The following is a 27,052-nucleotide window of genomic DNA, read 5'->3' on the forward strand; positions in this document are numbered from 1 at the left end:
TTTACCATGTAATAATATTAATAAAAAAGTCCTCCCCGACTGGGAATCGAACCCCGGTCTCCCGCGTGACAGGCGGGGGTACTGACTACTATACAACCGAGGACATGACACAAACGTATTTCAAAATTGACAGTTCTGGGTCATACAGTAATTTATTGAGATTATTATTTTGAAATACAAAAGACTAATATAATTATGAACATTTAATAAATAATACAAAACATATCACATCAGTAATAATGTTAATAAATATTTTATAATGAATGTGTAGCTTGTGTGAGTCCATTTCAAAAGGTAAAAGAAATAATAAATTAGACTTACTCACAATCAATTTAATTTAACTAATCAGACGACCGGTTTCGCTTTCTACAATATGCAAAGCATCTTCAGGTCACGATACAAAGTTAAATAAATGGGTTTATTATTTTCATCATTTATTTAACTTTGTATGGTGACCTGAAGATGCTTTGCATATTGTAGAAAGCGAAACCGGTCGTCTGATTAGTTAAATTAAATTGATTGTGAGTAAGTCTAATTTATTATTTCTTTTACCTTTTTTAAATATTTTATTATATATAATATTATATGTATATATATATATATATATATATATATATAATATATAATATTAAATATATATACAAAATGAACATTTTTATATTCGAGAGAGGAAGAGAGAGAAAATATATCTTCTGTCTCTCTCTTACTCATTATCTTACATATGTAATGATTTCTCAGATTCAGTCCAATACAAATTTCCAACGTGGAGCGCGCGTATAGAAGTATAACTTCAAAAATGTACATTCATAACCACAAAACAGAGATAAAAATATAATATATAAACAATCTACATTGACAATGTCATGTAGCTCATCTACCGACTCCAGACATCCGTTATTTAAAGTCAATTCACAGAGCCTCCTCGTATTCGAGTCGTAATCACTGCCAAAACTGCTAACTTGCCCTAGTTATAAACTGCACCTGGTATTAACAACTAATCGTTTATTTGTGATTCACCTAAGCCGATTTTGTGTTAATAACAATGTACATAATTAAGAGAGACACCTAGTCTTTGGGCAAAATTTGCTGGGTAATATTCTATCTCTTTCGTCCCCAGCCACTTTCCGTAATTACACTTCAATTATTCAACAACATCGATTAATTTGTGTACTATCTATATATCGCTTTAATACCTAAATCTGATTTTCCATTTTCCTGGTTCGATTTCGAATAGTAGAGCCTTGGGCCCGTTTCATCACTGAGTAACTATGTCGTATGTCATCAACCACATTACAACTCTAAGACAGAATCCTATAAAGAGGATTAAAACGCACGGTGCTTTATAAAGTTTTTATTACTCAATATAAACGTCTTCTCCAACATCTTCAGGTGAAGCTATCTCTCGACATTCGTATGATATATACTAGCTCGTATTTTCAGTGACGGACTCCAGTAATGGAGAAATATATTTCATAAAAATTAATTTTTGTTTTTATTTAGAATACTAATCGTCAATTACTTGGATATATGCAATTGCAAAGTGGAGCCAATCAAATCGATAACAGCGCTCCATGTGTCAGAACTGGCAATAGTATCAGTATTATTATATATAATTTCTTTTGACAATTCCACGTTAATTTCTTTCTTTTTTTTTTCGAAACCGGCTTCCTTTATAACATTTAATTTATAAACAAAATTTGTCTTGGTCATACTGTTGTCAAAGGCCTATTCTGTTTTGAGCTCCTTTTAGACCATTTTCTTTAAGAAACTTTCTCCACTTTTTTATTCTGTGTTTTAATTGCCTTTCATTATTTTCTACGAGCACCACACTATCAGTATACATTATGGTATGTAGAAGAAAAAGCCTTATAAATGGCGTTGATATATTTTCTGGTAGAGAAATTAAAAGGACTTGTTAGAACAGTAGAAATTATTTTCACTTCTTCTTCAATATAAAACACCATACAAAGTGATCCTAATGTATGTCATCATCATCATTCTGGCTTTACATGCCTGTGTGGATCCTAACTCCCTCAAGAATTTCTCTCCAGTCGTCCCTATCCATCGCCTTCCTCCACCAAGCACGTATTCCCATATTTCTCATGTCTTCATCAATGTTATCAAGGAGCCTCGTTCTGGGTCTTCCTCTTCTTCTCTGACCAATGGGTCTATCAAGGAGCGTTTTTCTAGCTGAGTCATTTTGTTCTATCCGCATTACATGCCCTATCCACCTCAGTAGGACTGGGCGTACTATTGTTTTGTAGAGTTTTATTTTTGTATTGCTCGATATAATTGTGGATTTAAGGAGGGGATTGAGCCCAAAATAGCGTCTGTTGGCCGTGCAAATTCTGCGGTTTATCTCTATAGTAGTATTATTTTCAGTGTTAAGGAGCGCTCTCAGGTATACAAATTCGTTCACTGCTTCGATGACGACGTTTTCTATAACAAGTGGTCGTAGGATTTGTGGTTGCGTGCTTATTTTCATATACTTAGTTTTGTTGGTGTTTATTATTAAACCCATTTTTGTAGCTGATTATTTTAATGCTACATATGCCTCTCTTACAGCGTTTTTCGTTCTCCCAACAATATTGATACTATCAGCATAGGCAAGGATTTGCACTGATTTATTATATATTGAACCAATTGTTATGATTTGTGACATACGTATTACTTTTTCCAGAGCCAGATTAAACAGTGTACAGGAGAGAGGGTCACCCTTGCGCAGCCCATTATTTGTTTTAAAAGGTTCAGACAGTTTTCCTGAATTCATACTCTACATTCAACTTTTTTAAGAGTTAGTTTTGTTAAATTTACGCACTGATTTGGTATTCCTAGCTCTTTCATTGCTTTGAACATTTCCCCTCTATTCACAGAGTCGTAGGCTGCTTTGTAGTCTACAAATATGTGATGAGTATTTATGCCATAGTCCTTTGTTTCAGGGTTGCAATCTGATGAATTGTCGATTTACCACCTCTGAAACCAGCCTGGTATTTTCCTACTATCCGTTTTGCATATGGTGCCATACGGTGACATAGTACTGTGAAAAATATTTTATACGCTGCATTTAGAAGCGTAATTCCTCTGTGGTTAGAGCATTCAAAGATATCTCCTTTGTGTATAGTGCAAACTATTCCAATATTCCAATTATTGGGGAGGGATTTTTGTGTCCATATTTCTTTTATAAGCTGCTGTAATGCCATTATGATATTGTGGCCACCTTCTTTATATAGTTCAAGTGTGAGATTATCTATTCCAGGTGATTTATTTCTGGCTAGTTTTTTAACTGCATCTTGAACTTCAAGAATCGTTGGTGGTTCCTCTTCCCTCTCATCTGTTCCCCTTTCCTCATCTCTTTCGTCTTCCAGGTTTTCTTCTTATTAATCTATATTAAGTACCTGGTTAAAGTATTCCATCCATCTATTCAATACATCATTCCTTGTTGTTAATAGGTCACCATTCTGACTTCTGCATTGTCTTGAATTCATTTCTGTTTATGTTAACTTTCTTATAGAATGTTCTGAATTCTTTCTCTCTGTTGAGGTTTTCTATATATTTAAGTTCCTTATGTATGTAGTGTATGAAAAAACAAAGACGAAGGAAGGACCATCGTATTAGAGAAGGAAGAATTGCATTACTAAAATTAACTCCATTGTATGTTCTTAGTCACTGAAAAAGTACATTATCGAAGTATATATTTAAAGAGAATAGGGGTACTATAATTTAATGCAACAAACAAAATTCTTGTGTCTGCAATTCCCCTAATAACCCTGCGTGATTGATGTGGTAAAAGTACAAGAAAAACGTCATTTGTGATAGGATTCGTTTCATTAATAGATTCACTGTATATAATTGTTTTCTTGAACGTTAATTAACTGACGGTAACTGTTTTTATAATTTAAAATAACTAGAAAACTTTTTCTAATAACATTAAATTGAGTTTGGCGGGTGTACCGGTATAATTATTACATACTAAATAGCATGAAATAGTGTTTTAACTTGTTTTCTCCGAAATGAAATATATATTTGCTTCAAGTTTACAATCTTATGAAATATAAGTTGACATATTTTGTCAGTTTCTTTGTCGCTCAGGAATGCACTACACGCAGCACGATACATTCTGCAAACCAGTCAGGTCGAGGTGGCGCACAATTTGGTAACTGTTAGTTTTTAACAAGTAGTTATTTTTGTTATTGTTGATTCATTATTAAATTACATTAAACTTTTTTATCGATAATTTTTTTTATCGATGCCAACTAGTTTTATTCTTAACTAACTGGTTGTGTTGGTGTATAAATAGGAAATGAAAAATCTGTGTGCGACTATTATAGTGAGTGCAAAGCTTATGCTTTTATTCAATTTAGATTTGTCTGTAAATATGTGACGATAATTTTAAATTTATTTTGTATAACCTTAATTAAAGATCGTATTTTCTAATGACTCTCTCTTTTCTCTCATAAGAAATAGAATAATATATTAGGAACTTAATAACTATATCAAAAAAAGTCTACTGTCTTGTACTTGGTGGGATCACAATCGCGCGATCGGTTCGAAAGAAAAGAGCTCTATGAGAAAAGAGACCCAAACCTTACTATGGTCGAGAGAAGACAGGAAAGATAAAGCTCAATTAAAAGATGTCAAGAAGAATGGAACAACACTGAGGATGTGGAACATTGGACAAAGATGCTGATCCCGAATATAAGAGATTGGCTGGAGTGTGGTCACAGGCGACTGGATTATTTACTAACGCAGGTGCTCACAGGACATAGGTGTTTTAGAGCCTACCTCTCTTAAGTTTGGAAACTTAGAGAGGTAGGCTCTAAAACACCTGACACAGATGAATGCCTATACTGTGGATACTCGGAAACTGTGACACATACGATATTAGAGTGCAACAAATGGATATTAGAAAGGAACAGAATGGAAAGAGAGACAAGTGCGAATTTTGTTACAGTGAGATAAATGATTGAAATAATGATTGAAAATAAAGCAGGTTGAACTAGTGTGCACAACTATATGCGTGCAGTTATCAAGAAAAAAGAAGAGGAGGAAAGACAGCTGGACCAACGGCAATGGTAAAGGGAAAGATGCTGAAAGTTGAAGGTAGAAAAGTGGGTCAGACTGTATGAGTTAAACAGTGTGAGTTAGACTGTGTGAGTCAGACTGTGGGCAAGGAGGAAATGCCCGTCTGGGAGCGATGCCGTAATAGGAGCGATGAGGGTCTTCCATATGCTACCTGGAACGAGACAGGGAGCCTCCTTGCTGACAGTCTGTGAATGAATGAATGAAGGTTGTGCTTCGTAAGTTATGCCGGCCTTACAGCGGTCCATAGAGGGTCTGGTTTAGCAAATAGGCGTTCGGCGTAGACTTAGCGACGAGAGGGCATTTTAAAGTACCTGGGGAACTATCGCCAGGAGTACGAAGAACGAATCCTACAGTAAGGTCAGTCAGGCGGCGTCCTGGACTAAGATGTCTTTTGAAGATTCCAGACTTCCCTCTATAAAGACGAAAAAAAAATAAAAAAAAAGGTGTTCAAAACGGGCAACAATTGAGAAGTTACAATTTTTAACTCGAGAGATTCAGAATCATGAATAATTAGTTTTGAAAAAATTAATTATTCACATTTATTAATTATAAATTAACTATGATGAAACCAGAATTGCTAAATTAAAAACCTAAACTGGACTATCTAAAACATTTTAAATTATTACAAAGCGTAGAAATTGTTCAATCAGCGATGAATAAAATTGAAGCACCTACCGAACATCGATCTGTTACAAACATTAAAGTTTACGCTGTAGCTACCTCTAGCATCAAAGCGAGAAATGGGCAAATTGCTATTTCGCCATTTTAAAGTCGTGTTACGTTGTCAGCAACTTTTCAAGTTTCTCATTTACTCGTTTAGGTGCATTCTTATCCAGATGAATGTGCGGTATTTATATGCAATTTTATATTTTCTTTAGGATGACGGAAATGTTTCTTTTCCTGGCTCATTTAGTCGTGAAATTTGTACTATTTTTTGCTTATCGCAAATTCTTTACGACCTCTAGCGGGACTAATCTCAGGCGTTATCGTTTACAAATAGGGTTTTTATTAATTTCAGAGAATAATTTTAACACGACGTAAAACAGTGTTTACAGCTAGCGAAGTAAGGTGATTAATCGTCGTTATAAGTGGAGAGGCGAGAATGAAGTATTACAGACTGCGAAAAATTATGATTAACGTACCTAATATTTAGATCACGATATAATAACATCTTAAATAAAATTGGTAATACCGTATGTGACTGTACGGTACCCAGACACAGGCCTAAAGTACCTTTGGAAACCGGGTGGACATCTGCCCACGAAAGGGATGAGGTAGAGGAAACACTAGTTGTTTTAGCAATATTTCAATACTTGTTTTCTTTAGTGTCGGGCTCCCGTTGCACTAGCCCAACTAATTTTCCGTGTTCACTTTCCAAAAGAACGACAGATTGTTACTTTTTAATTTTTGGTATAAATTGACAATTATAAAGTTGACCCAGGTCGGGTTGCTTATTACATTACAAAACTTTGTCAGCGATACTAACTAATTGATTTCTCTGTATCTACATTTTCGTTTTAAATATATGAATTGCATTGTTTACACAAGGTTGCGTATTCGTAAATATACTCAGTGAGATTAGAAGTGTTACACCCAGAAGGAATAATTTCTTGAACTTAATTCTAAGCAACATGGTAGATTTACATAAAAAATGAAACGATAACGTTGTCAAGAATGTATATTAACAAGTAATGAAAAAAAATTAGGTTTTCACTCCTGTATACGTCTAGGCATTGACAAAATGAGATGATCGATGTCTGCTTGTGGCACCTCGTTCCAAACAACTTGAACTTCATATATTACCTGTGCCAGAGTCTGTGGAGGGCGGTGCAAAGTGGATAGTCTCCTTTCCATCGTATCCTACACATGCTCGATTTAAATCCGGAGCACTGGGCGGCCACCGCAAAACATTAACGCCAGCTTCTTGGAGAAAGTCCATAGTTTAACGAGCAATAGCCGGACGCGCGTTGTCTTGCTGAAAAAGGTCGTCTCGGCGGCGGTCGAGATAAAGCAGTAAAGTGGTTTGTAAGATGTCGCGCAGCTGTCATATTGCCTCGAGTAAACACAAGTGGTGATCGGCTACCATAGACAATAGCCCCCCAACCCATTACTCCAACTGTCCTCTGTACATGCCTCTCAACAGCAAACCCGAAATCTCGTTGCTGATTCTGTGCATCCACCCACAGAATTGTGATTCTGAGGGTGGAATGAAACCAGTCCAAAGGCTCGAATGCTACGGTATAGTAGGTCTACCTACTACTCCAAACCATTGGTCAGCAATTTGACGCGTAGTAGCAAAACGGTCCCGCAGCGCCAGTAATCTAAAGCGCCTATCTTGATGCTCTGTGGTACGTCTCGGTTGACCAGTTGGTCTTCTTCTTGTTCCTCTACCTTTGTTTGTCCACACACGACGGCCAATTTCGCGATACGACAAACCCATATCTCTATACCCAATAATTTCTACCCCTGAATCAATCAACTGAATTTTACAAAAACAATAAAAATTGTAGCGAAAGGTGCTCTTTAAAAAACCGTACACGAATTTCCGCCCGACGACACAAACATTTGTATTTCAATTGAATTATATCATTGTGGCTAAAAATGTTTCTTCTGTTCTGTGTAGACAAATACAAACCTTGAAAAATTGTCAAAATAAGTCTTAAATTGTTTTACAAAATATGCATCATTACGTTAAAAGTCTGGGAAGTTGGTCCGATTTGTTTTAAATAAGTTGAAACGAAAATGCCAAAATGGAAATTTCTTTACTCTTTTGTAAAGAATAAACAGTTAACTAATAGAATGGATGAATTACGTTTTCTAAAATTTACTTGATTGGTTATTTTGTTCCTTAATAATTTCTTCCTTTTTGTGTTTATCCATCTGTTCTTAACACGTTTGATGTCTTATAAACGCGTTTTTGGATTTATTACAGCCCTCTTCATAATGAAATATTGAGTCGTCGAGTTAAAGAAAATTCTACCTCCAAAAATAAACATTATCTTTTTAGTTTATTTTCAACTCCTTCGTGCTTTGATAATTAGCGTGTTAGACCATGTTGTGAGACCGCTCCCGTAAGAAAAATGTTTCTGATTCGGTTTCTTTGCGAATTCTTGTCCAAACATGTCCTCTTTAAACAAATCTAAAGCGTACCTCGCGAAAGATTTGGTCAGAAATTTTTTAAACAAATTCCAAAAATCATCTTTTTTGTCCCGGAGACTTTTTAAGTTTTTTGTTTCATTATAAACAAAAAGGTCTCGTGTCATTTTTCTCTGCAGTTGACAGTTTTCGAGTTATAAGCGATTTAAGCTTTAGCGATTTATTTTACTTCATGAAAAATCACTGCAAAAAGGCCTAAAAATTAACTTCAACAAAACAAAAGTAATGACAAACACGGAAGACCATGAGGCAATAAAAATACAAACAGAAAAAATAGAACAGGTAAATGAATATATCTATCTAGGACAAGCAATCAGAGCTAACAGAGAAAATCAAACAGCCGAAATATCGAGACGACTAAGAATGGGATGGGCAGCGTTCGGCAAACTTTCTTACGTTCTAAAAAATCAAACAATCCCTCTATACTTACGAAGCAAGGTATATAACTCCTGTATAATACCGGTGCTCACCTACGGAGCACATACATGGACATTTACACAGGCCAATTTGGATAGGATAAAGAAGGCACAAAGAGCGATGGAGAGACAAATGTTGGGTATATCACTTAGAGATAGAAAACGTAACCAGTGGATCAGAACCAGAACAAAGACAGTAGACGCGATAGAACAAGCAGCAAAACTGAAATGGAAATGGGCTGGACACAATGAACGTCTCCAAGACGGACGATGGAACAATGCCATCGGAAAGTGGCGTCCATACAATGCAAAGAGATCAAGAGGCAGACCACAGAGGAGGTGGAAAGATGACATCAGGAAACAAGGAGGTCCCACATGGCAGAGAACAGCTCAAGATATGGAAAGATGGAGAGAACTGGGGGAGACCTACATCCAACAATGGAAGGATAGAGAATAGGTTAAAAAAAAAGCGATTTAAAAGCCGAATAATGTAAAAATACGCATTTTCGAGGCTTGAAAACTCATATTATGTAAATTATTATTTTTGAAATTGCCAAGTTCCTAAATTGAAGTTTAAACATTCAGTTTCATGATTCTGAAGAGAGTTGGATCAGTCAAACACTTACTTTATCTTCCAAAATCAATTCTACAGCCAATCAAGCCAATCAGGCCTAAAACAAGCCATCATCTAAAACGGTTACCGCGAAAATCACATCAATATGAGCATCCACAGACATCAATATCCCACTCAATCTTAACCCAGAGACTCATACCCTCATCATACGAAAGCTTTTCTTCCTTACATCAAAGATGTCACTGACAAAATTCTTAAATCTAGATGAATTAAGACAATATTTACCCCCAACTTTCATCTCTTGTCCGATCAATTAAAGGTAATATTCCAAATGAACAACACGAAGTTTATGAAATTCCTTGTGCAGACTGCCTCTGATCCTATATAGGCCAAACAAATCGTAGAATCCAAAATAGGATTTATGAACATTCCATTTCTGTTCGCAATTCCGACTCAATTTCAGACGCCGTAGAAATTGAAAAAAGGCCAAATTGTCTCAATAAAAGAGATGACTGCATAAGGTTATCTTCGACTTGGACACCTCTCATAAAGAAAATATCGTCCGCTCCACCCGTCAATCAAAGTTTTACTGTCACAAATGTTCGCGCATCGACTGTATAAATGAACTGTCCTCTATTCCCAGTACCAGTAATGTATTGATTAGTAATCAGTGTAGTAGTGTCTGGGGGCTCGGGAGACTGAGACCTCGGAAGCCCTGAATAAGACATCAGAGAGGTTGTCGAAAGCTAGGCGCAATGATGATCGACGCGTTTCAACCCGGAAGACTGTTGAGTTTAATTCTTGTAATAGTATCAATCTAGTATCAATAGTATCAATAGTATTTAATTGTACTAACCGCGGAAGCCGCGGACCTACTAATTTGACAGCACATATTTTTGTTTTTGTGATAAATTTTATAAACAAATATTTGGAACACTAATGGGCAGCCCTATCTTAGCAACAATTATCCTAGACCATTTAATAGATCTTAGAATCTCAAAGTTGCCGTTTTCACTAGCATTTATTTATAAATTTGTTGATGACATTATATTTATGAAGTATACCATTCAACCATATCCAGACACTACAAATTATCTTTAATTCACTTCATAGAAATATTTAATTCACTGTCGAGTATGAAAATGAAAATAGTATACCTTTTTTAGATACCAAAGTCATCAGAACAAATGACAATAGAATCATATTAGATTGGTTTAAAAAGATACTGCATCCGGCAGATTTGCTTAGATTTTTCCTTGAAATGCTACGCATTAGCAAATTTCCTGAGTCTATCAATTATAAGGCACCAACCATTTGAGTAATATCTACTGCAACATACTAAATAATATATGATACGATAGATCTTAACTTTTAAAAAACAATAGTTACTTAATACTCTTTTAGTAAGTCTACCTACAATTTTATTCCATTTCTCAATATTAGTATAACAATAACTGACTACGTACCATCAATTACATTTTATGTTCCTGAGTCTTTCTCATTTTTCTAATATTAATTGCATCTTTCCACTTTACAATATCGGTGATACTGTCACAATAATTGTGTACTTTATTTTCTTCACTAAAAATTGTCCAATATAAGACTTCACTCTATAAAAATCTAATGTATTACGGTTACCGTAACTCCTAAAAATATTAAAATCAAACAAATATCATTTAGATAATATGTTAGCAAAATTTAAATTTTTACTCTTTTAGTTGTAAGTATTGAAATATTCACTTTTTTACATCCAGTAATTATTATTCTAATAAATTTACAGTTTTCTCCTGAACAAGTCACAAAATCGTGACGAAATATTGAGACATAAAACAAATATGAATTTTATTTCCTACAGACCGATTGCTGATACTATAAAACATTGTTATGTCTCAAATTAGCGTGGCTCATAAGCAATGGCGTGGCACCATGGTATCTAGGTGTACGTTTATGCAAGTATATTAAAGGCATGTGTTACATACCGTTTTAACTGTTATATCCGGATGTTTAGAAGCATTTATTAAAACTTAAAGCCAATATAGATATCGTACTAAAATATTTCTATAAAATCCGCATTGCAAAATATAAATTGAATCTAGAAACGCTCGTTTTCCGTATAATATTTTAGCCATTTTGTTACGGCTCCCAACCCAATTTCTCTTTAAACGTTTTCCTGATATTGGTATACATTAACAAACCAACGTATACTTTCGTTGCAGATTTTCCTCGAGTTGAAATAGGACCAGAAAATCCCTTACGTGTTGAAAGGGATTCCCAAGCCACCCTCCGGTGTTCCGTAGACGCCAAACCGAAAGTTACGACCATTAGATGGACCAGGAACAACAGGTAAGTGGCTTTTAATAAATGATGAGTTATAGCGGTGACGAGTTTTGGTTTTGTTAACTCGTTTTTACGATATATAACCCTAAATTTATTTATTTATGGAACGGTCAATTAGAAACTGTAGGGTTAGCTGTATCTACTTTAACTATTAAATATTTACTATAAGGTAAATTGTCTATTGATTTTAAGATTATAACTGTAATTCTATCATAAATAAACTAATGTAACTCTAATATTAAAACAATTTTAACGTTTATTCGACCCTCCATCTTGAAAAGGCACATTTCTATCTAACTTTTAATATCAAATATAGAATTAAATATTATTCGGGATTGAAGTCATTAATATTATCGATGTTATATAATTTTCTAAATAACAGTATTCGGTATTATTATTAGTACCTATTTAGTAGATGACCTATCGTTGTATAAGGAAAAATTTTTGGCGGAAGCGCCGCTGACGTCAACAATGGACAGCCGGAGTGTGACGTTACGGCGGCCATAGTATTATTATTACATTCCAAACAAAAGTTGATCAAATCTCAAGACTTTTTAATTTCTATAAAGTTAAAATTTTGTTTCCTCTGCTGCTTTTTCTTTTAAGTATAGTGTTTTTACGATAATACCATTATAATTCAGTGTTCTATTTCTATGAAATATAGTTTAAAAGTTTAAATTAAAGAAATTCTAACCTTACTTTATTGATACATGCATTTTGTTGCTATATTTTATAAAACAACATGCTTTATTATTTACACAACCTTGTAAAATTGTTGTAGTAACTATTAGAATACTATTAGAATATTAGAATTAGAATAAATATTGCAAAAAGCGGAAAGATTCTGTAAAAAAAAATGAAAAAATAACGAAAAATACAAATTATCCACACTAAACAAGGTTTGTTTGGAAAGTGAAACTGACAGATGTCAATAAAATCTGCGTCATCACTTCGGCAGTCCATTATGTCAACACCGAGTCATCGTTTAGTGGCTACTAAGAAATAAGGAGAAACGAAGGGAGGCCATCTACTTTCTTTCCTAAATCCATTTCTCCGTAAATCTTCTTCAGTACACTCAGTTTATCCATAATATTCTTCGGTAGATTCACATCTTAAAGATGTTCAACAGCGATGTCGAGAAATTTTAACAGTCATCAAAATTGGCGTCCAATGGCTGATGTTCTTAACTCTTTTTAGCTGTATTCCGTAAGCTATGCTGTTGATGGATTATACCATCTGTTTGCTGAAAACCATAAATTTGGTTGCAACTCTTCCTCGACAAAAGTAATCAGTAACGTATCGTCTAAAAAAATAATAAATCTTCAGGAAGTGATGGTATACCCGCGGAACTTATTAAATGTGGAGGTGCTACTCTAACTAACCATATATATAGAATCATACTGAGAGCCTGGAATGAGGAACAAATCCCGGAAGAGTGGTGTATTGGGATCGTTTGCCCGCTACGTGATCAATTGGAATGTAGAAACTATCGGGGAATAACCCTCCTTAATACAGCATACAAAATATTTTCGAGTATTTTATATGGTCGCCTGAGTGCATATTCAGAGGAGCTTCTTGGCGAATATCAAAGTGGTTTTAGGTCTGGTCGATTAACAACAGACTAGATCTTTGGCAAATACTGGAAAAAACCAATGAATTCAATATCGACACATATCATATTTTCGTAGATTTTAAATCGGCCTATGATAGTATCCTAAGAAATAAATTGTATGAAGTCATGGATGAATTTCACATCCCCGATAAACTGATAAGATTGGTTAAGGCTAAAATGCAAAGTCGAAATACAGGGCGAACAATCACAGGCATTTGAAACGCATGTTAGGCTGCGACAGGGAAATGCGCTGGCGTGTCTTCTTTTCAACATAGCTCTGGAAAAGGCGGCCAGGGATGTCCAAATAGACAACAGAGGAAACATTTTTAATAAATCATCAAAAATTTTGGCATATGCAGATGATGTTGCCCTAGTTGCCCGCACAACACGCAAGCTAGAAGAAATGTATACCACCTTGTCAAACGCCTCAAAAAATATGGGCCTGCAAGTAAATGAGGAGAAAACTAAGATACTGGCATCAACACCCAACAATAGAGCCAGAAACATCGGCCACCAATTCACGGTTGATAACTCTCCCTTTGAAGTGGTGGACAAATTCACATACTTAGGCTCCCTGATCACCAAGGAGAACGTCATGACGGAAGAAATCAAGCGAAGAATAATCCTAGCAAACAAATGTTATTTTGGACTGAGTAGACATATGAGAAGCAGAAACTTAAGCCAAAAAAACAAAAATAACCATATACATACAATAACCTTATACAAGCGGTGTTGACATATGAGTCGGAGACATGGACTATTTCCAAGGCAGATGAAAACCTCCTGCTTATATTTGAACGAAGGATCCTGAGAAGAATATTCGGTGGCATCTGTGAAAATGGTGTTTGGAGAAGGAGGTACAACTACGAGATATATCACAGATATAAACATATATTTGGTGGTAAAGACGTAGTATCCCTTATAAAAATAGGAAGACTAAGATGGGCAACACATCTGGCAAAGATCACAGCAGAACAACCCTCCTAGAAGAATCCTTATGTCACAACCTGTGGGAAGTAGAAGTAGGGGTAGGCCAAAACTCAGATGCAGGGATGGTGTAGATGAGGATGGTAGAAAAATAGGCGCAGCAAACTGACAACAATTGGCAATGGATAGAACTGACTGGCGTAATAGACTTGGGAAGGTCTAGGCTCTTTTATAGGCTTCTAGGAAGACAGGAAAAGGTATGATTACGAAGAGATGGTTTTGTTTTCAATTTAGGTAGGATAGAAAAAGTCTGGCGGGGAGAAAATTGAAGAAGCGTATTGGCTAGGAATTGTTTTGGGAGGAGAGAAGCGAACAGATAAAAATAAGGGAACCAAGAAAGGAGGGCATCTGAGAATGAATGTTTGGAAAACATGTGGTGTTTTCAAAGTTAAAATCAGTGAATTTTTGAAAAAAGTTAATTTAATTCATTACAAAGAAAAAGTGTGAGTGAAAGTTATTGTTCTACGGGAGTCCTGGGTAGATTGAAGATAGCTGACTTCGAGATAAACTGTATTCATTCCGGTAAATTTCGAACAACTTTTGAAAGAAAAAAGTTTCTTTCAAAGAAACTGTTTTTTATCAAAGGCCAGAAATTGACTGTTTTCAACAGGAAGTTTGTTTTTATTTTATGTTGAAAGAAACTTTTTATATTGAAGTACTGGAGTGTTCGATTTGGTTGCAGTCAGTTTTCCGTATGAAATTATACTTTTTTTTAACAAGGAAACCATTACTATTAGTTTATTGTGGACGTTTTGCAAATGTATTATTAATATTATTTAAAGGACAGGCAATAATATTTGGCATCTATGAATCTAAGTAAAATACAGAAGTAAGATATGAAGCACAAATAACTGTAAGTTACGAGATTAATGTATAAAATTTTGAAAATTTTATAAAAGTAATTTAATTTATAAAAGTACATCTTTAGTACTTATTTTATGCCCAGAGTTACAATTATTATTGTAGGTTCCATAATAAATAAACAAAAGCTGATTATTAATTAGTGACTGATATATCTACTTTACGATTTTAGGTTTATAAGCTCATCCTACAATCACACAATCCATAGAGTAAGCGTACAGGATGCTGGCAAATACACATGTATGGCAGACAACGGTCTGGGTAAAGTAGGAGAACAGGAAATAACACTAGACGTATTATATCCACCAATAGTAACTCTAGAAGCAAAGACGAAAGAAGCCGAAGAAGGTAAATAACTAATTTGTTAGGTCATTGTTCAAAATGTTTAATTTTTTTTCTTTTTTTCTAGGTGAATCAGTATTTATAAAGTGCAACATCAGCGCTAATCCAGACCCAATAACAGTAGAGTGGGTTAAAGACGGTAAACCAGACTTCCGGTTTGCGGGCGACACCTTGAAACTTAGTCATGTGACTGCTGAACATTCTGGCACCTACATTTGTCGAGCTGTCAATATTATCAGTCCCAGTGCCCCTCCACTAAGAATGAATGAGAAAGTTGGAAATGCTTCTATAGCTCTCTTAGTCAGGCATCACCCCGGTAGAGCTAGGATAATGCCTGACAAACCAGTAGCTACTGAGGGATCTCCTGTCACTTTGACCTGCACTGCCACTCCACCAGGTATATTTTTTTATTTATTAATTACTTCACAACCTTAACTTGATTGTCCACTTGAATATCAGTTTAATTAAATAATAAAATTTTCCAGGTTGGCCAGCACCTCAATACCGTTGGTTTAGGATCGATCCCAGTGGTCAGACAACAATCCTAGCCACAGGAACTAAATATACTATATCCAACGCTAACTTGGTTACAGAAGGAATCTATCACTGTCAAGCAACTAACGAATTAGGTCCAGGAGAACTAGCTTCAGTTTCATTAGAAGTCCATGTGCCTCCTAGTTTTAAAAGCAAACTCAAACCTTTGGAGATTAAACGTGTTGGTGATAGTGGATTCGTGGTGGCTTGTAGTGCAAGAGGAAAACCACGTCCTATGGTTAAGTGGTTAAAGGACGAAGAGGAATTGACACCTGACGCTAACATGTTCGAAGTAAAGACTGATTATGTAGAAACTAGTAATGGAGCAGTTAGTGTACAAAGTATTTTGAAATTTTCTGGCAAAGCTAGACCTAATGGAAACGAGTTGTTGCCCTCAGACAGAGGCGTTTACTCCTGTATGTTTGAAAATGAAGTGAAAAGAACAGAATCGACGATGCATCTAAAAATTGAACGTAAGTTGCCCATTTTGTTTTATATTTTTGATTTTAAACATTTCTTTTTTTATAGACGAACCCATTGTGTTGCACCATTTTAACAAAGTTGCATACGATTTATCTGAACATGCGGAAGTGGTATGCAAAGTTCAAGCTTTTCCAAAACCAGAGTTCAAATGGTTCTATGGAGCAAATATCAATCCCCTGCATTCATCATCTGAAGGACACTACGTCGTTCATTCTTCTAGCGAAGAAGACATATATACAAGTGTTTTAAAAATAAATAAAATTGAGAGGTCCGATTATGGAGAATATACCTGTCAAGTCATCAATAACCTAGGAGCAATCGATACTAAAATTAAACTTCAACCTAAAGGTCCTCCTGAGAAGCCTTCTAAACTTGCATCACTGTATGACGGTTTTAACTTCGTCACACTAGGATGGGAACCTGGATTTAACGGAGGGATTTCTAATACTAAATATGTTGTGTATTATAGAAAGATTGCTAGTGATAATGATATTGTTATTGAAGGTTGTAATAATATACCTAGAAGTGTCGAATGGAATGAAGTCGACTGCTTCCAAAGTGTGCCATGTAATGTATCTCATCTGGAGCAATATCAGACGTATCTCTTTAAGGTTAGTATTATTTTTAAATTAGATGATATTCAAAAGGGCGCCACGGAATTCTCTTTTTAAAGCTTATATATGCTCCCTGTAAAATAAATTGAAAACAAATAATCTGTTCCAATTAAACAATCACAAATAAATCACAATAACACTTATCGAATGTGATCGATCCATTTCAAAATTTTAAAATAATAATAAATAGATAATATAAAACATATTACTTTCTTTTAAAATAATAAATAAATAAAACAATTTATGAAAGGTAATACATGTTAAAGTATTTCATTTTGAATTCTTTCTTTTTAAAGTACATAGGCACTGGACAAAAGAAGCATAACATATAAAACAAGTTTATGTATTATATAGTACCTTATTCCCAGTCAAAGACAATCCACAGCTCGGCAAAGGGCTTCAATCATCCTAAATTATGGATAAGCCAGGTGGGTTATGGATAAGACCGCTTCGGTCCTAGTCCTAGTTAGTCTCCTATTTAATTCTACACTTTAGTCCTACATCAAAGTCCATCAGAAAGAACATCAGTTAGAAGTAAGTTCTTATATTCATTACAGGACAGATAAAAAAATAAAATTGGACGACTAATAGTAGAGGAAGTCAAATGGAGCAGTAAAATATTTGGAAAGGAAGATCTCTATTTTTGCCTTCTATAAAGAAGTGAAGGAAGAAACTGTTATTGCCTTATTTACACTAAAACCATTAGAACATAGCCTATAGAAAAATTATAACAACTCACACTTTTCACAAATAGTACAACATATGATTCGTTCGGCGGTCAAGAACAGAATGGAATGACGCGCTCCTTTTTAAGAACGACGTTCCTTCGAAATTAAGCCAAATGCCGGGTCATCGTATGATGAAATCCGACCAATATGAAAAAAGGTTCTATAAGACGCTTACCTCATTTTTAAAAATCGATGAATAACCAAAACCAACGTATCATGAGCCACAAAACTAATGAAAAGTAGCTGCAGAATTTAACTGGACGATTATTTTCAGACATTAGAGGTGTAAGAAAATCCTTTGAAGTCAACGTAAATTATCAAAATAGTCAAGGATATTACTTAACTTGAAAGAAGGCAAAACATTTGCAGTATATTAATTTGGGGGAAATCCAATTCTTACAGCATATTACCACATGTTCAATTTGGATATGAAGGATAGACTATAAGCTAAAGAAAATGTTAGTACATGGACAGAAATATAATGAATTCGACTAGAGTCCACTAATTTTTACAATAATTTTATACAAAAACTTAAATAAAATTTGCATACATTTCTCATCTTCATTTTTGAAACGAAGCTTTTATACTGGCGTTGTATTACTTTTTCTCTATAGTAAAATGTTGAAGCGAGCGTCACGGAAGTAGCGCCACGACACGGCGTCACGGAAGAAACGCCACGAAATAGCAGTTCGTGATTTGCAGTCACGGTAAACAGTTGGAAGAGTCCATTTACGCGACTCAGGAGGGGGTCCATTATACAACATTTTTAATTTTATTAAAATCTATCAAAAATCTAAAAAAATATTCAATTTTAAAAATATTATTTAAATTTTTAAATGCAGAAAACATAATATAAAAATTCGTACTAGTCTACAGTACCACGTACCCCTCAAATATGAGTTATGTCAACTTAAAACTTAATAGGTTATAGGTTAATTTAAAGTAATTTGGTTAGAATAAATTTTTAAAGGTAGATTGTTTGTTCTGTATTATTTTTTAATATTTGGTTAAATCCTTTATATTTGTAAATGAAAACCAATAAAAGATTGTTTTTTTTTTTGTATAATCACGGTACAGTTATCAATTAAAGTTGCTTATATAATATTATTTTACAAATTATATTATTTTTTACAGGTTAAAGCCATTAATACAAAAGGCAGCAGCGAGAACTCGCAGGAAATTAGGGAAAGAACGCGAGTCAACAAAATCCCACTGCCTCAAAGTGTAGAATTCGACAAAAACTCGAATACTTTAGGTATCAACGTTCCAGCTACTTGTCTCCCTTTAGTTGCTGTTGTAGAAACAGTTAGCAATGAAAATCATCCAATCACAGCCTGGCAAGTCATTGATACGATGGAGCTTCAAGTAAGGTTTTATATAATACATATATAGTTATTTGAAAATTGAAAATTGATGAATACACAAAATCATGGATTTATAGCTTAAGTCATCCATCTACATCTTTTCGGTAATTCAGAGGCCGTGCCAAGCAGCAAAACTAATTTTTTGTATTTTTTATTTTATGGAACCTCATACCGTTGGGTAATTTTCTACGTTTCAAATTATATCCAACTGTTAGTAGTCCTAATAGATTCCACATGTACCTGGTTTTAATATTCCGTACATTACTTTTTACCCTTTTTTTTTTTCTTTTGTTTTTCAGTTTCTAATTCTTAATTTTCGTCGACGCGACGTTTGTACTTTGTGTTTGCTTAGTTCTAAGATGTTTTTTAACTCTTTCCCTCTCTCTGTCGCTCTCTTTATCCATCTCTCTGCCGCTCTCTTTCTCCATCTCTCTCTGCCTGTCTTTGGGTGAATTATTTTAATGATACGTCCTTTAGCTCTACTGATATTTTGCTGTAAATAATCTACTATAGTTTATTGTGATTTAATTCCATTAAAAGTTTTTATCTTTTGCAGTTGCAAAGTGTTTTATCTAATGCAATGCCTTTATAGCAAATGAACAATATAGTGGACAGTGCTAACTATAATATTTTTTTAGGTTTCTGGACTTGCCCACACTTTTAAAGAGAAAAGCCTTGACCAAATGGGTTCGAAGTTCTATAATGGAAGAGCATTGATAGATGAGCCTATCGGAGTTAATGACGACTATGTACCAAGAATTCGAGTGAAGTTGTGTCTTCAAACTCATCCGGAACATTGTGGAGAATTCGTTGATGCAGAATGTAAGCGTTTTAAACTTAAATCATAACTTTCATAACTTTAAAACATTCGTACTTGTAACTAAATTATACTTTTCTATTTTGCAGTTGGTACTGGTTCAATAAGAGAAGCATCAGCTATGACTACACCAACTGTAATAGCCATAGTAGTAGCTTGCATTGTGCTGATATTGTTCGCTGGCCTCCTTCTAGTATTCTGTAGATGTAGGAAAACTGAATCTTCCAAAAAAGCACAATCAAAAGACTATGAAATGGATTCTGTACAACCAACCATTGTTCCCCAACAAAATCAAGCACCTCCTCCATATTATCCATCCTCCGGTATGGATAATAAAGCATTGGAGCATTCTTTGGATTTGGCACTAGCCTTAGAAGATCAAAAATCTGTATATGCTACCCAAAATGGATATGGATATCATGTGGCCAATGCTGATATTCAAGCTAGGCAGAATATTAACAACACCGATTGTAAGTATTTACTTGTTTTAAACCTTTGTATATTTAAAATGTCATTGTAATAAAAATAGCGAACCTCCTAAATACATTTTTAATCTACTATCGAACATTGTATGAGGATAAAACCCTATCAAAGCTTGTCTTGGACAATGCTAAGCCAATTAAGGCACGTCTTGCTAAACCTAAACATTTACGAGGGCTAATTAATTTGCCTCAACTCTGGTACACGTATAAAAAAACATTTCAAATGCAAATTTCTTAATTTTATTTTTCAACGTTTTCTTCTACTTACATATTTCCCATATATATTTTAGCATTTTTAATGTTTCTCTAAAGAAAAATTGTTCGACCTCTTCAAAACCCCTACTTTTCTGTACATATGACATTATTATTTGAAGAAAATCCTTTAGCACCGAATGTTCTGTAAGACTTGGATAGACAAGTTTTGAATATAGCAAATGAATTCGAACCCTGTTTAAGCGACTGCAGATATTTGCAATACCAGCTTTGTGACTCAGTGATATGGTAGCTTTTTAACTTTACAGTTTTTCTTAAAAGGTAGTTAGATAACAAATTGCTACAATCGGTTAATAAATATTTTATTCTATAAACAAATCTGTTTCAGGGGCTAACATGGGATACATCGAGAATAGTTACTCCAACTCAAACAATGGTGGAAGTGTGAACTCTCAAGATTCCCTATGGCAGATGAAAATGGCAGCAGCTTCCAGTAATTCAAACAATCAACTACAACAACATCACATGAACGTTGATCGACAAAATTATGGATACGATCCTATAACTCATGGTGGATATGGAGCAGTGGATGATTATGCTCCATACCCACATATAACGACACAAAGCAATCATGGCGATGAATATATCAGAAATAGTAATAACCCGTCCAGACAAGACTATTGTAGTGATCCTTACGCTTCAGTTCATAAGCCTAAAAAACGTGTTGAAATAGGTAAGTTTTGTTTAAATTATTTGATTAATTTGAATAATTTGATGTGACAGTGATTTTTTTACAAAATGTTACAAAAATATTTTACACTAAAGGCTCTCTTGTTTCAATGTATCAATATATTCATAAAGCATTTTCAGTGATTTGACAAATACAGTACAACCACATATGTATGTACTAACACACCTGATTAGAATAAATTGTATTATACTTATAATAAAATGAATATATCCTCATTCAAAGTCAAGTTATGTGTCAAATTCAATTAATGGATCAATTTAAGCGAACCTTTCAATTTTACTAATAAGCTGTTCATCATCATCGAAAGAACCACTTCGAGACCTTCGAGAACCACTTCCAACTAAAAACCTCTCCTCTGTCACACCAGACATTAGGATGAAAGGGCCGGTTAAGACAAACATCTCTTCTGATGCCCTGCTATCACCCGATTCCCATTCTTTCTCCGACACATTCATCGAGGAAACCGCACCCACACGAACCACCAAAGACTTTCAATCCCCTGCCTTAGCGAGGCTGCCATCTCTCTCGCGTCGTCTGTCTCTCATTCACTCTTATTTCGGCATCTTATTTCATCTCTCATAATTTTCTCCACCATTTCTCTCACAGAATTAAACATTCTGTAGTTACACTGTCTTTTAAACTTCTCTCTTTCATCCGCTCAACGCTCACACTCCAACATCGTGTGTGTCACAGTATCCGAGAAACCACAGTACTGATCTGAAGGCACTGATCGAACTGAGCCCTCCCGAACCTGAAAAGGTAGCTGCGGAAGCAGCCATGGCCTGTGAGCATTTGTGTCAGATAATAATCCAGCTGCCTATGCCCACAGTCCACCCAGCTTCGAAGGTTCGGGATTAGTGACTTCTTCCACTCCGTCACATCACGTGTTGCCTCCCACTCTTGGTGCCACTGACCGATTGAAACTAATCTCTAGGCCAGTCTTATCTCATTAATTTCTCGATATCCAATGTTCCGCCCCCTACGACTGTGAATCCTGGCCCTTTCACCTGCTAGCACATGTAAAGGAACACAGCCGGTGATAACCCACAGGGCGGCAGCTGATACAGTCCTGTAGGCACATGCTACCCGCAACAGACTAGTTCTGTCCACTCTTACCATGAGCCTCTTGTAAGTTGGTATTTCTACCGCCTCACTCCAGACTGGGGCCGAGTAGAGGACGACAGACTGCACAACACCGTGAAATGATATGACACAACTATCACTGCGCTGTTCCTCTCTGCAACATAGTAAAGACGATCTCCAACATCCTGAACCACCTTACGAAAGGCACCATAAGAAAAAAAGTTTTAGTTTATTTCAAATAAAAATAGACAAATTAACAAAATGTTTGAAACATAATTAATATTGTAGAACCTCTGTGTATTGTCCAGTAGGTACAGACCACTACAACTGTATTGATAATTTAGAATTAAAAATATATTTATTGTGTGTAATAGTATAGCATTTTCCAAAATTTTTATTGATTTTGCGACTTTATTCGATTTTTTTAGTCGTGGACACAGTTGTTTAATTTGAGGGACAACAAATCAGTATGTAAGTGTCAAATAACAATTTAGCAACTCATTCCATCTTTTATTTTTATGGTTTTTGTAAAATACGTTATATTTTAAGTTACGAAACCAAAAATAGCATCTGCATGGCCGAGTTTGTGATCGTAATGTACCCTAAATATTCAGTATATTACCCATGCTTTGTGGATTTCATGAAATACCCTTTCAACGAATGTAACTCCTGAAATAAAAACAGGTCCATGTTACGTAACGGAGCTCGGATTTCCTACAGGGTGGTCAGAAGTTAAAAGTATATTTTTTTCTCAGCAAGTCGTCAGAACACACACACGTATATATATATATATATATATATATATATATATATATATATATATATATATATATATATATATATATATATATACTGAGGTGCACCATAATAACGGTTAATATTTGCCATAATTTGAGGTGTATATTTCCTTTTAGTTTTAGTCCAATCATTTTTTGAGCAAACTGTAAATAAAATGACCAATTTTAATTTGCATGTACAGGCATGTATAATCGTTATTTTTAAGCACTCTTTTTCTTAGCCAAATTCTTTCAAAATGCCAATTTTTGTTAAGAATTATTCTTTTGTTTTCAATTGGATTTTAATGTTTGTAAGAGAAAAATAATAAAATTATCATAACAATTGTACTTATTGCCGCAGACCAGTTCAATTGTGGCCAACTTAAAGAAATGTATCTACTTTTTACAACAAATATATTTCAGTATTTTGTATTACCACCTCTGGCTCTTATAACTGTTTGGGCTATACGAAGTTCATTGACCGTAACTGGAGCTACTTTACGATCTGTGACTCGTTTACCAAGCATGTCCCACACATGCTCTATGGTGTGAAAATCATGCAAATATGCTGGCTAGTTTATTTTCTAAATACCAATTTTCTCTAGATATTGTGTGACACACATTGCTGTATGTGGCCGTGCATGTAGTAAGATTTTTACTAATCGTGATCTTAATATAAAATTAAGGATAAGAGCGTTAAAAGGTTGCGGTTTATCTACTTTGTTGAATGGGATGGAAAGCTGTACATTAAAGATGAAATAATAATGAATGAAGAAGTTTGAGCATTTGAGCTATAGACGGATGCTCAAAATACCTTGGATTAAAAGAGACTAATGCTGACAGTCTGAGACGAAAGATTAAAGGTTAGAGAATCGTTGGTCGAAAGAGGATTTCCTGTCTGAGAAATCTTCGAAAATGGTATGGTTGTAGCTCAGAACACCTCGTTAGAGCAGCTGCAAATAGAGTACGGATAGCTATGATGATAACCAACCACCTATAGGAGAATGAACCACAAGAAGAAGAAGTAAAAGAATAATTCTTAATAAAAATTGGCATTTTAAAAAAATTGGTTATGGAATAGGTGTACTTATAAATAACGGTTATAAAACAACCTTTTACTTAACCCTGTATGATGAATAAAATGCAAGGATTTAACTAAATATTGTATATGCAAGTTAAGTAATCATTTTAGTTTGCTCAGAAAATTATTAAAATTGAACTAAAAATAAAATCAAAAATACACCTCAAATTTTGGCACATATTAACGGCTGGCGTTTATTTTGGACCTGAGTGTATATAGTAGTAATTATTTTAGAACTTTTTTTGACTAGTTTGTCGGCTCGATCGTTCAACGGACTGGCTGCAATCAGTTACTTAATTATAAGTATAGCAGTAATTGGATCAAGCCACACTTAAATCAGAAATTGTTGAAACGTAGTATAAAATCCAAATTTGATTTGACTTTTTTTTGAGTAGTTTTATGGAAATGATGATAAAATATACAAGTTAGTGTTTTCGCAGTATTAACTTAAGGGGTTTTGTCAATCTAATGTGAAATATTTGAACTTTAAAACATTGTTTTAACTTTTTCTGTATGATATACAGCTCGAGATGGAACTTTTTTTTGATGCCATTAACATTAACATTTTATGTAAATACTAATTTAGATAAAACAAGGCATGAATCAAATAAATTAAATAGAGGTGCATGACGCATGTGCTTTGTCTCCGTTAAAGCCGGAATACTATTTATAGCAGTTATATCATTAAGCGTCAATTGTAAACTTAGAACAGTTGATTATACTAGTATCGAAATGATAATTTTGCCATGCATGTATTGTGCATTTCAAAGAAGATATAGTTTATCTATAGATATAGCTTTCCCTTTGATTGTCTTTTATTATCCAAATCTGATTTATCATGAGATTTTTCAATAAAATTCATGCAACAGCAAATACAAATTTTATAAATCTGTAAACTTATTATTAAATGTAGTCTTAGGCCTACGGCGCAATTATTTGGAAACAACGGTTGAAAAGTAGTTTCATTTGCACTCGGTATGCAACCAGTTTACAACCTAAATGAAACCTGCCTCCGCCCACGGAGTGAACGATTCCGGATCAGTTACGTTTATTTATTCGAGCAGTGCCGTGGTTTTACTATGTGTGGTTCCGATGAGGAAGACATAATTGGTTAGATGGTTCGTAGAGTTCATAGGGAGTATTTGGTCGATCCCAATACAATAAAAGACTCGCAAGACCATAATAGGCAAAGAACAAAAGGAGAAAACGTAAGTAACAAAATAAAATGTGGAACAAGACAAAACCCGTTAGGGAAGACGTTACCTTGATTACAAGTCAATGGAAGAACGTCTACTACCAATCGTAGGGAAGTGTTCAATCTTGCGAATAACAATGTTATATTTTTCACTGTATCAATCCATATAATTCTCAACCTCAATATTAAAAACCATCACTTAATCCATCCCTAAGTAATAATTCCTAAGTAATATCAACCCCACTTTAGACTACCTTTAGACATACAGACAGTTTTAAAATAGACAACAAAAATAGCAGACGCATTGTACTCCCTCTCTGATCTTGCCAAAGTGTTCGTGCCAAATAGACGTGATGTCCTCTCGCGTAGATAACAGACGCTGTATTGCTCTCTCCAAGTTTGATTCTTACAGACTTTCACGCCTTTTCGCTGTCTCTTAGCTATTTGTGTTCGTCGACAACGGACGTAATATACTCTCTCTGATATTGGTTCCAACAGAGAAAAGAAGGTTTGTTCTTGTATCTTAGTGATAACCACTAGTTACCACGCGATAAAATACCACAAATCTCTCTCTACTGTTAACTTGCGTGGACAAGTAATTGGCAAGAAGTAAAAGCCAACCGAGAAATATTTTCTCTGCTAATCATCAATAAAAAAGACATAAAGTTTCTGTTAGTTACTCCTATTTTGTATTTATCAATAATCGCAGTATATTGAATCATATTAAATCATAATTTTTACTAGAGCAACTCTCATTCCTATCCTAGCCAGGCTTTTTCTGGCTTTGAAGTTTAGAATTTGGCGTGGTGAAGAGGGAAATTGTAGGACAGTTCAACCCGTACTGTTCCAGCAACTGTGTAGAAACTTTTTCTAGATTTCACTTGGTCTTGAAGTATTCCAGTTTTGTAAAGAGCATAAAGATCTGAGATTTGTTTAATATATTCTGCTATATTTATGATATTTGCAAAATCTGCTGCTTTGAATAGTTTTGTGAGTGTTGTCGGTATTATGCCAACGTATTATCTAAAATATTTAAACTGCATTTTTTTAATTACACAAGACCCTTGTTCGAAACTACACAATTTCAGCTACTAACTCCACTCAAAACCGTCTTCGTGGAGGCATTTCCCATGACGTGCAATCGTTTGTAATGTAAAAATTTAAACTCTGCGTTTTTTAAGCATATTTTAAATGCCTCATATTTGTTGCCAAAACTTAAAATCAAAATTTCGGTTTTGAAGATTAGGGATAAATTGGGAATCAAGCACAAAAATAGCCCAACGTTTTTTAACACCTTTATAAAAACTGTCTTCATTTGCGACAAAACAGAAAAATTACATATGAAAAAGCTGCTCTCTTATAAACCTCTTATAACCTTTAAAACGCATTTTGATTTTTGTCAATAGGACACTCTGATCAAAAGATATCGAATTTTTACTGTCGAGTTGATATAAATTTTATTCAAATCCTTCGGTGGCTTTAAGCATTGTTTCTGAAAGAACGGTTTATTTTACACAAAAAGTGCTTATAAAAATTTTTTGCTCAAAATCATGTTGATTACATT

At 34.6% G+C, this 27,052-nt stretch overlaps 1 protein-coding gene across 1 annotated transcript in view; it reads left to right on the forward strand.

The window, feature by feature from the left end:
* ed (hemicentin protein echinoid) overlaps positions 1-27,052 on the forward strand; it is a 319,891-nt gene that overhangs the window by 281,894 nt on the left and 10,945 nt on the right. The window contains exons 5-13 of the mRNA XM_072535433.1: positions 11,445-11,571; positions 15,198-15,373; positions 15,435-15,764; positions 15,853-16,374; positions 16,430-16,995; positions 18,861-19,091; positions 19,729-19,912; positions 19,997-20,377; positions 20,991-21,335. Of these exons, the coding sequence (XP_072391534.1) occupies positions 11,445-11,571; positions 15,198-15,373; positions 15,435-15,764; positions 15,853-16,374; positions 16,430-16,995; positions 18,861-19,091; positions 19,729-19,912; positions 19,997-20,377; positions 20,991-21,335 (2,862 nt within the window). The remainder of the gene's footprint in view (positions 1-11,444; positions 11,572-15,197; positions 15,374-15,434; positions 15,765-15,852; positions 16,375-16,429; positions 16,996-18,860; positions 19,092-19,728; positions 19,913-19,996; positions 20,378-20,990; positions 21,336-27,052) is intronic.

The sequence above is a fragment of the Diabrotica undecimpunctata genome, chromosome 6 (assembly GCF_040954645.1).
Source record: "Diabrotica undecimpunctata isolate CICGRU chromosome 6, icDiaUnde3, whole genome shotgun sequence".
In the NCBI taxonomy this organism is placed as follows: domain Eukaryota; kingdom Metazoa; phylum Arthropoda; class Insecta; order Coleoptera; family Chrysomelidae; genus Diabrotica; species Diabrotica undecimpunctata.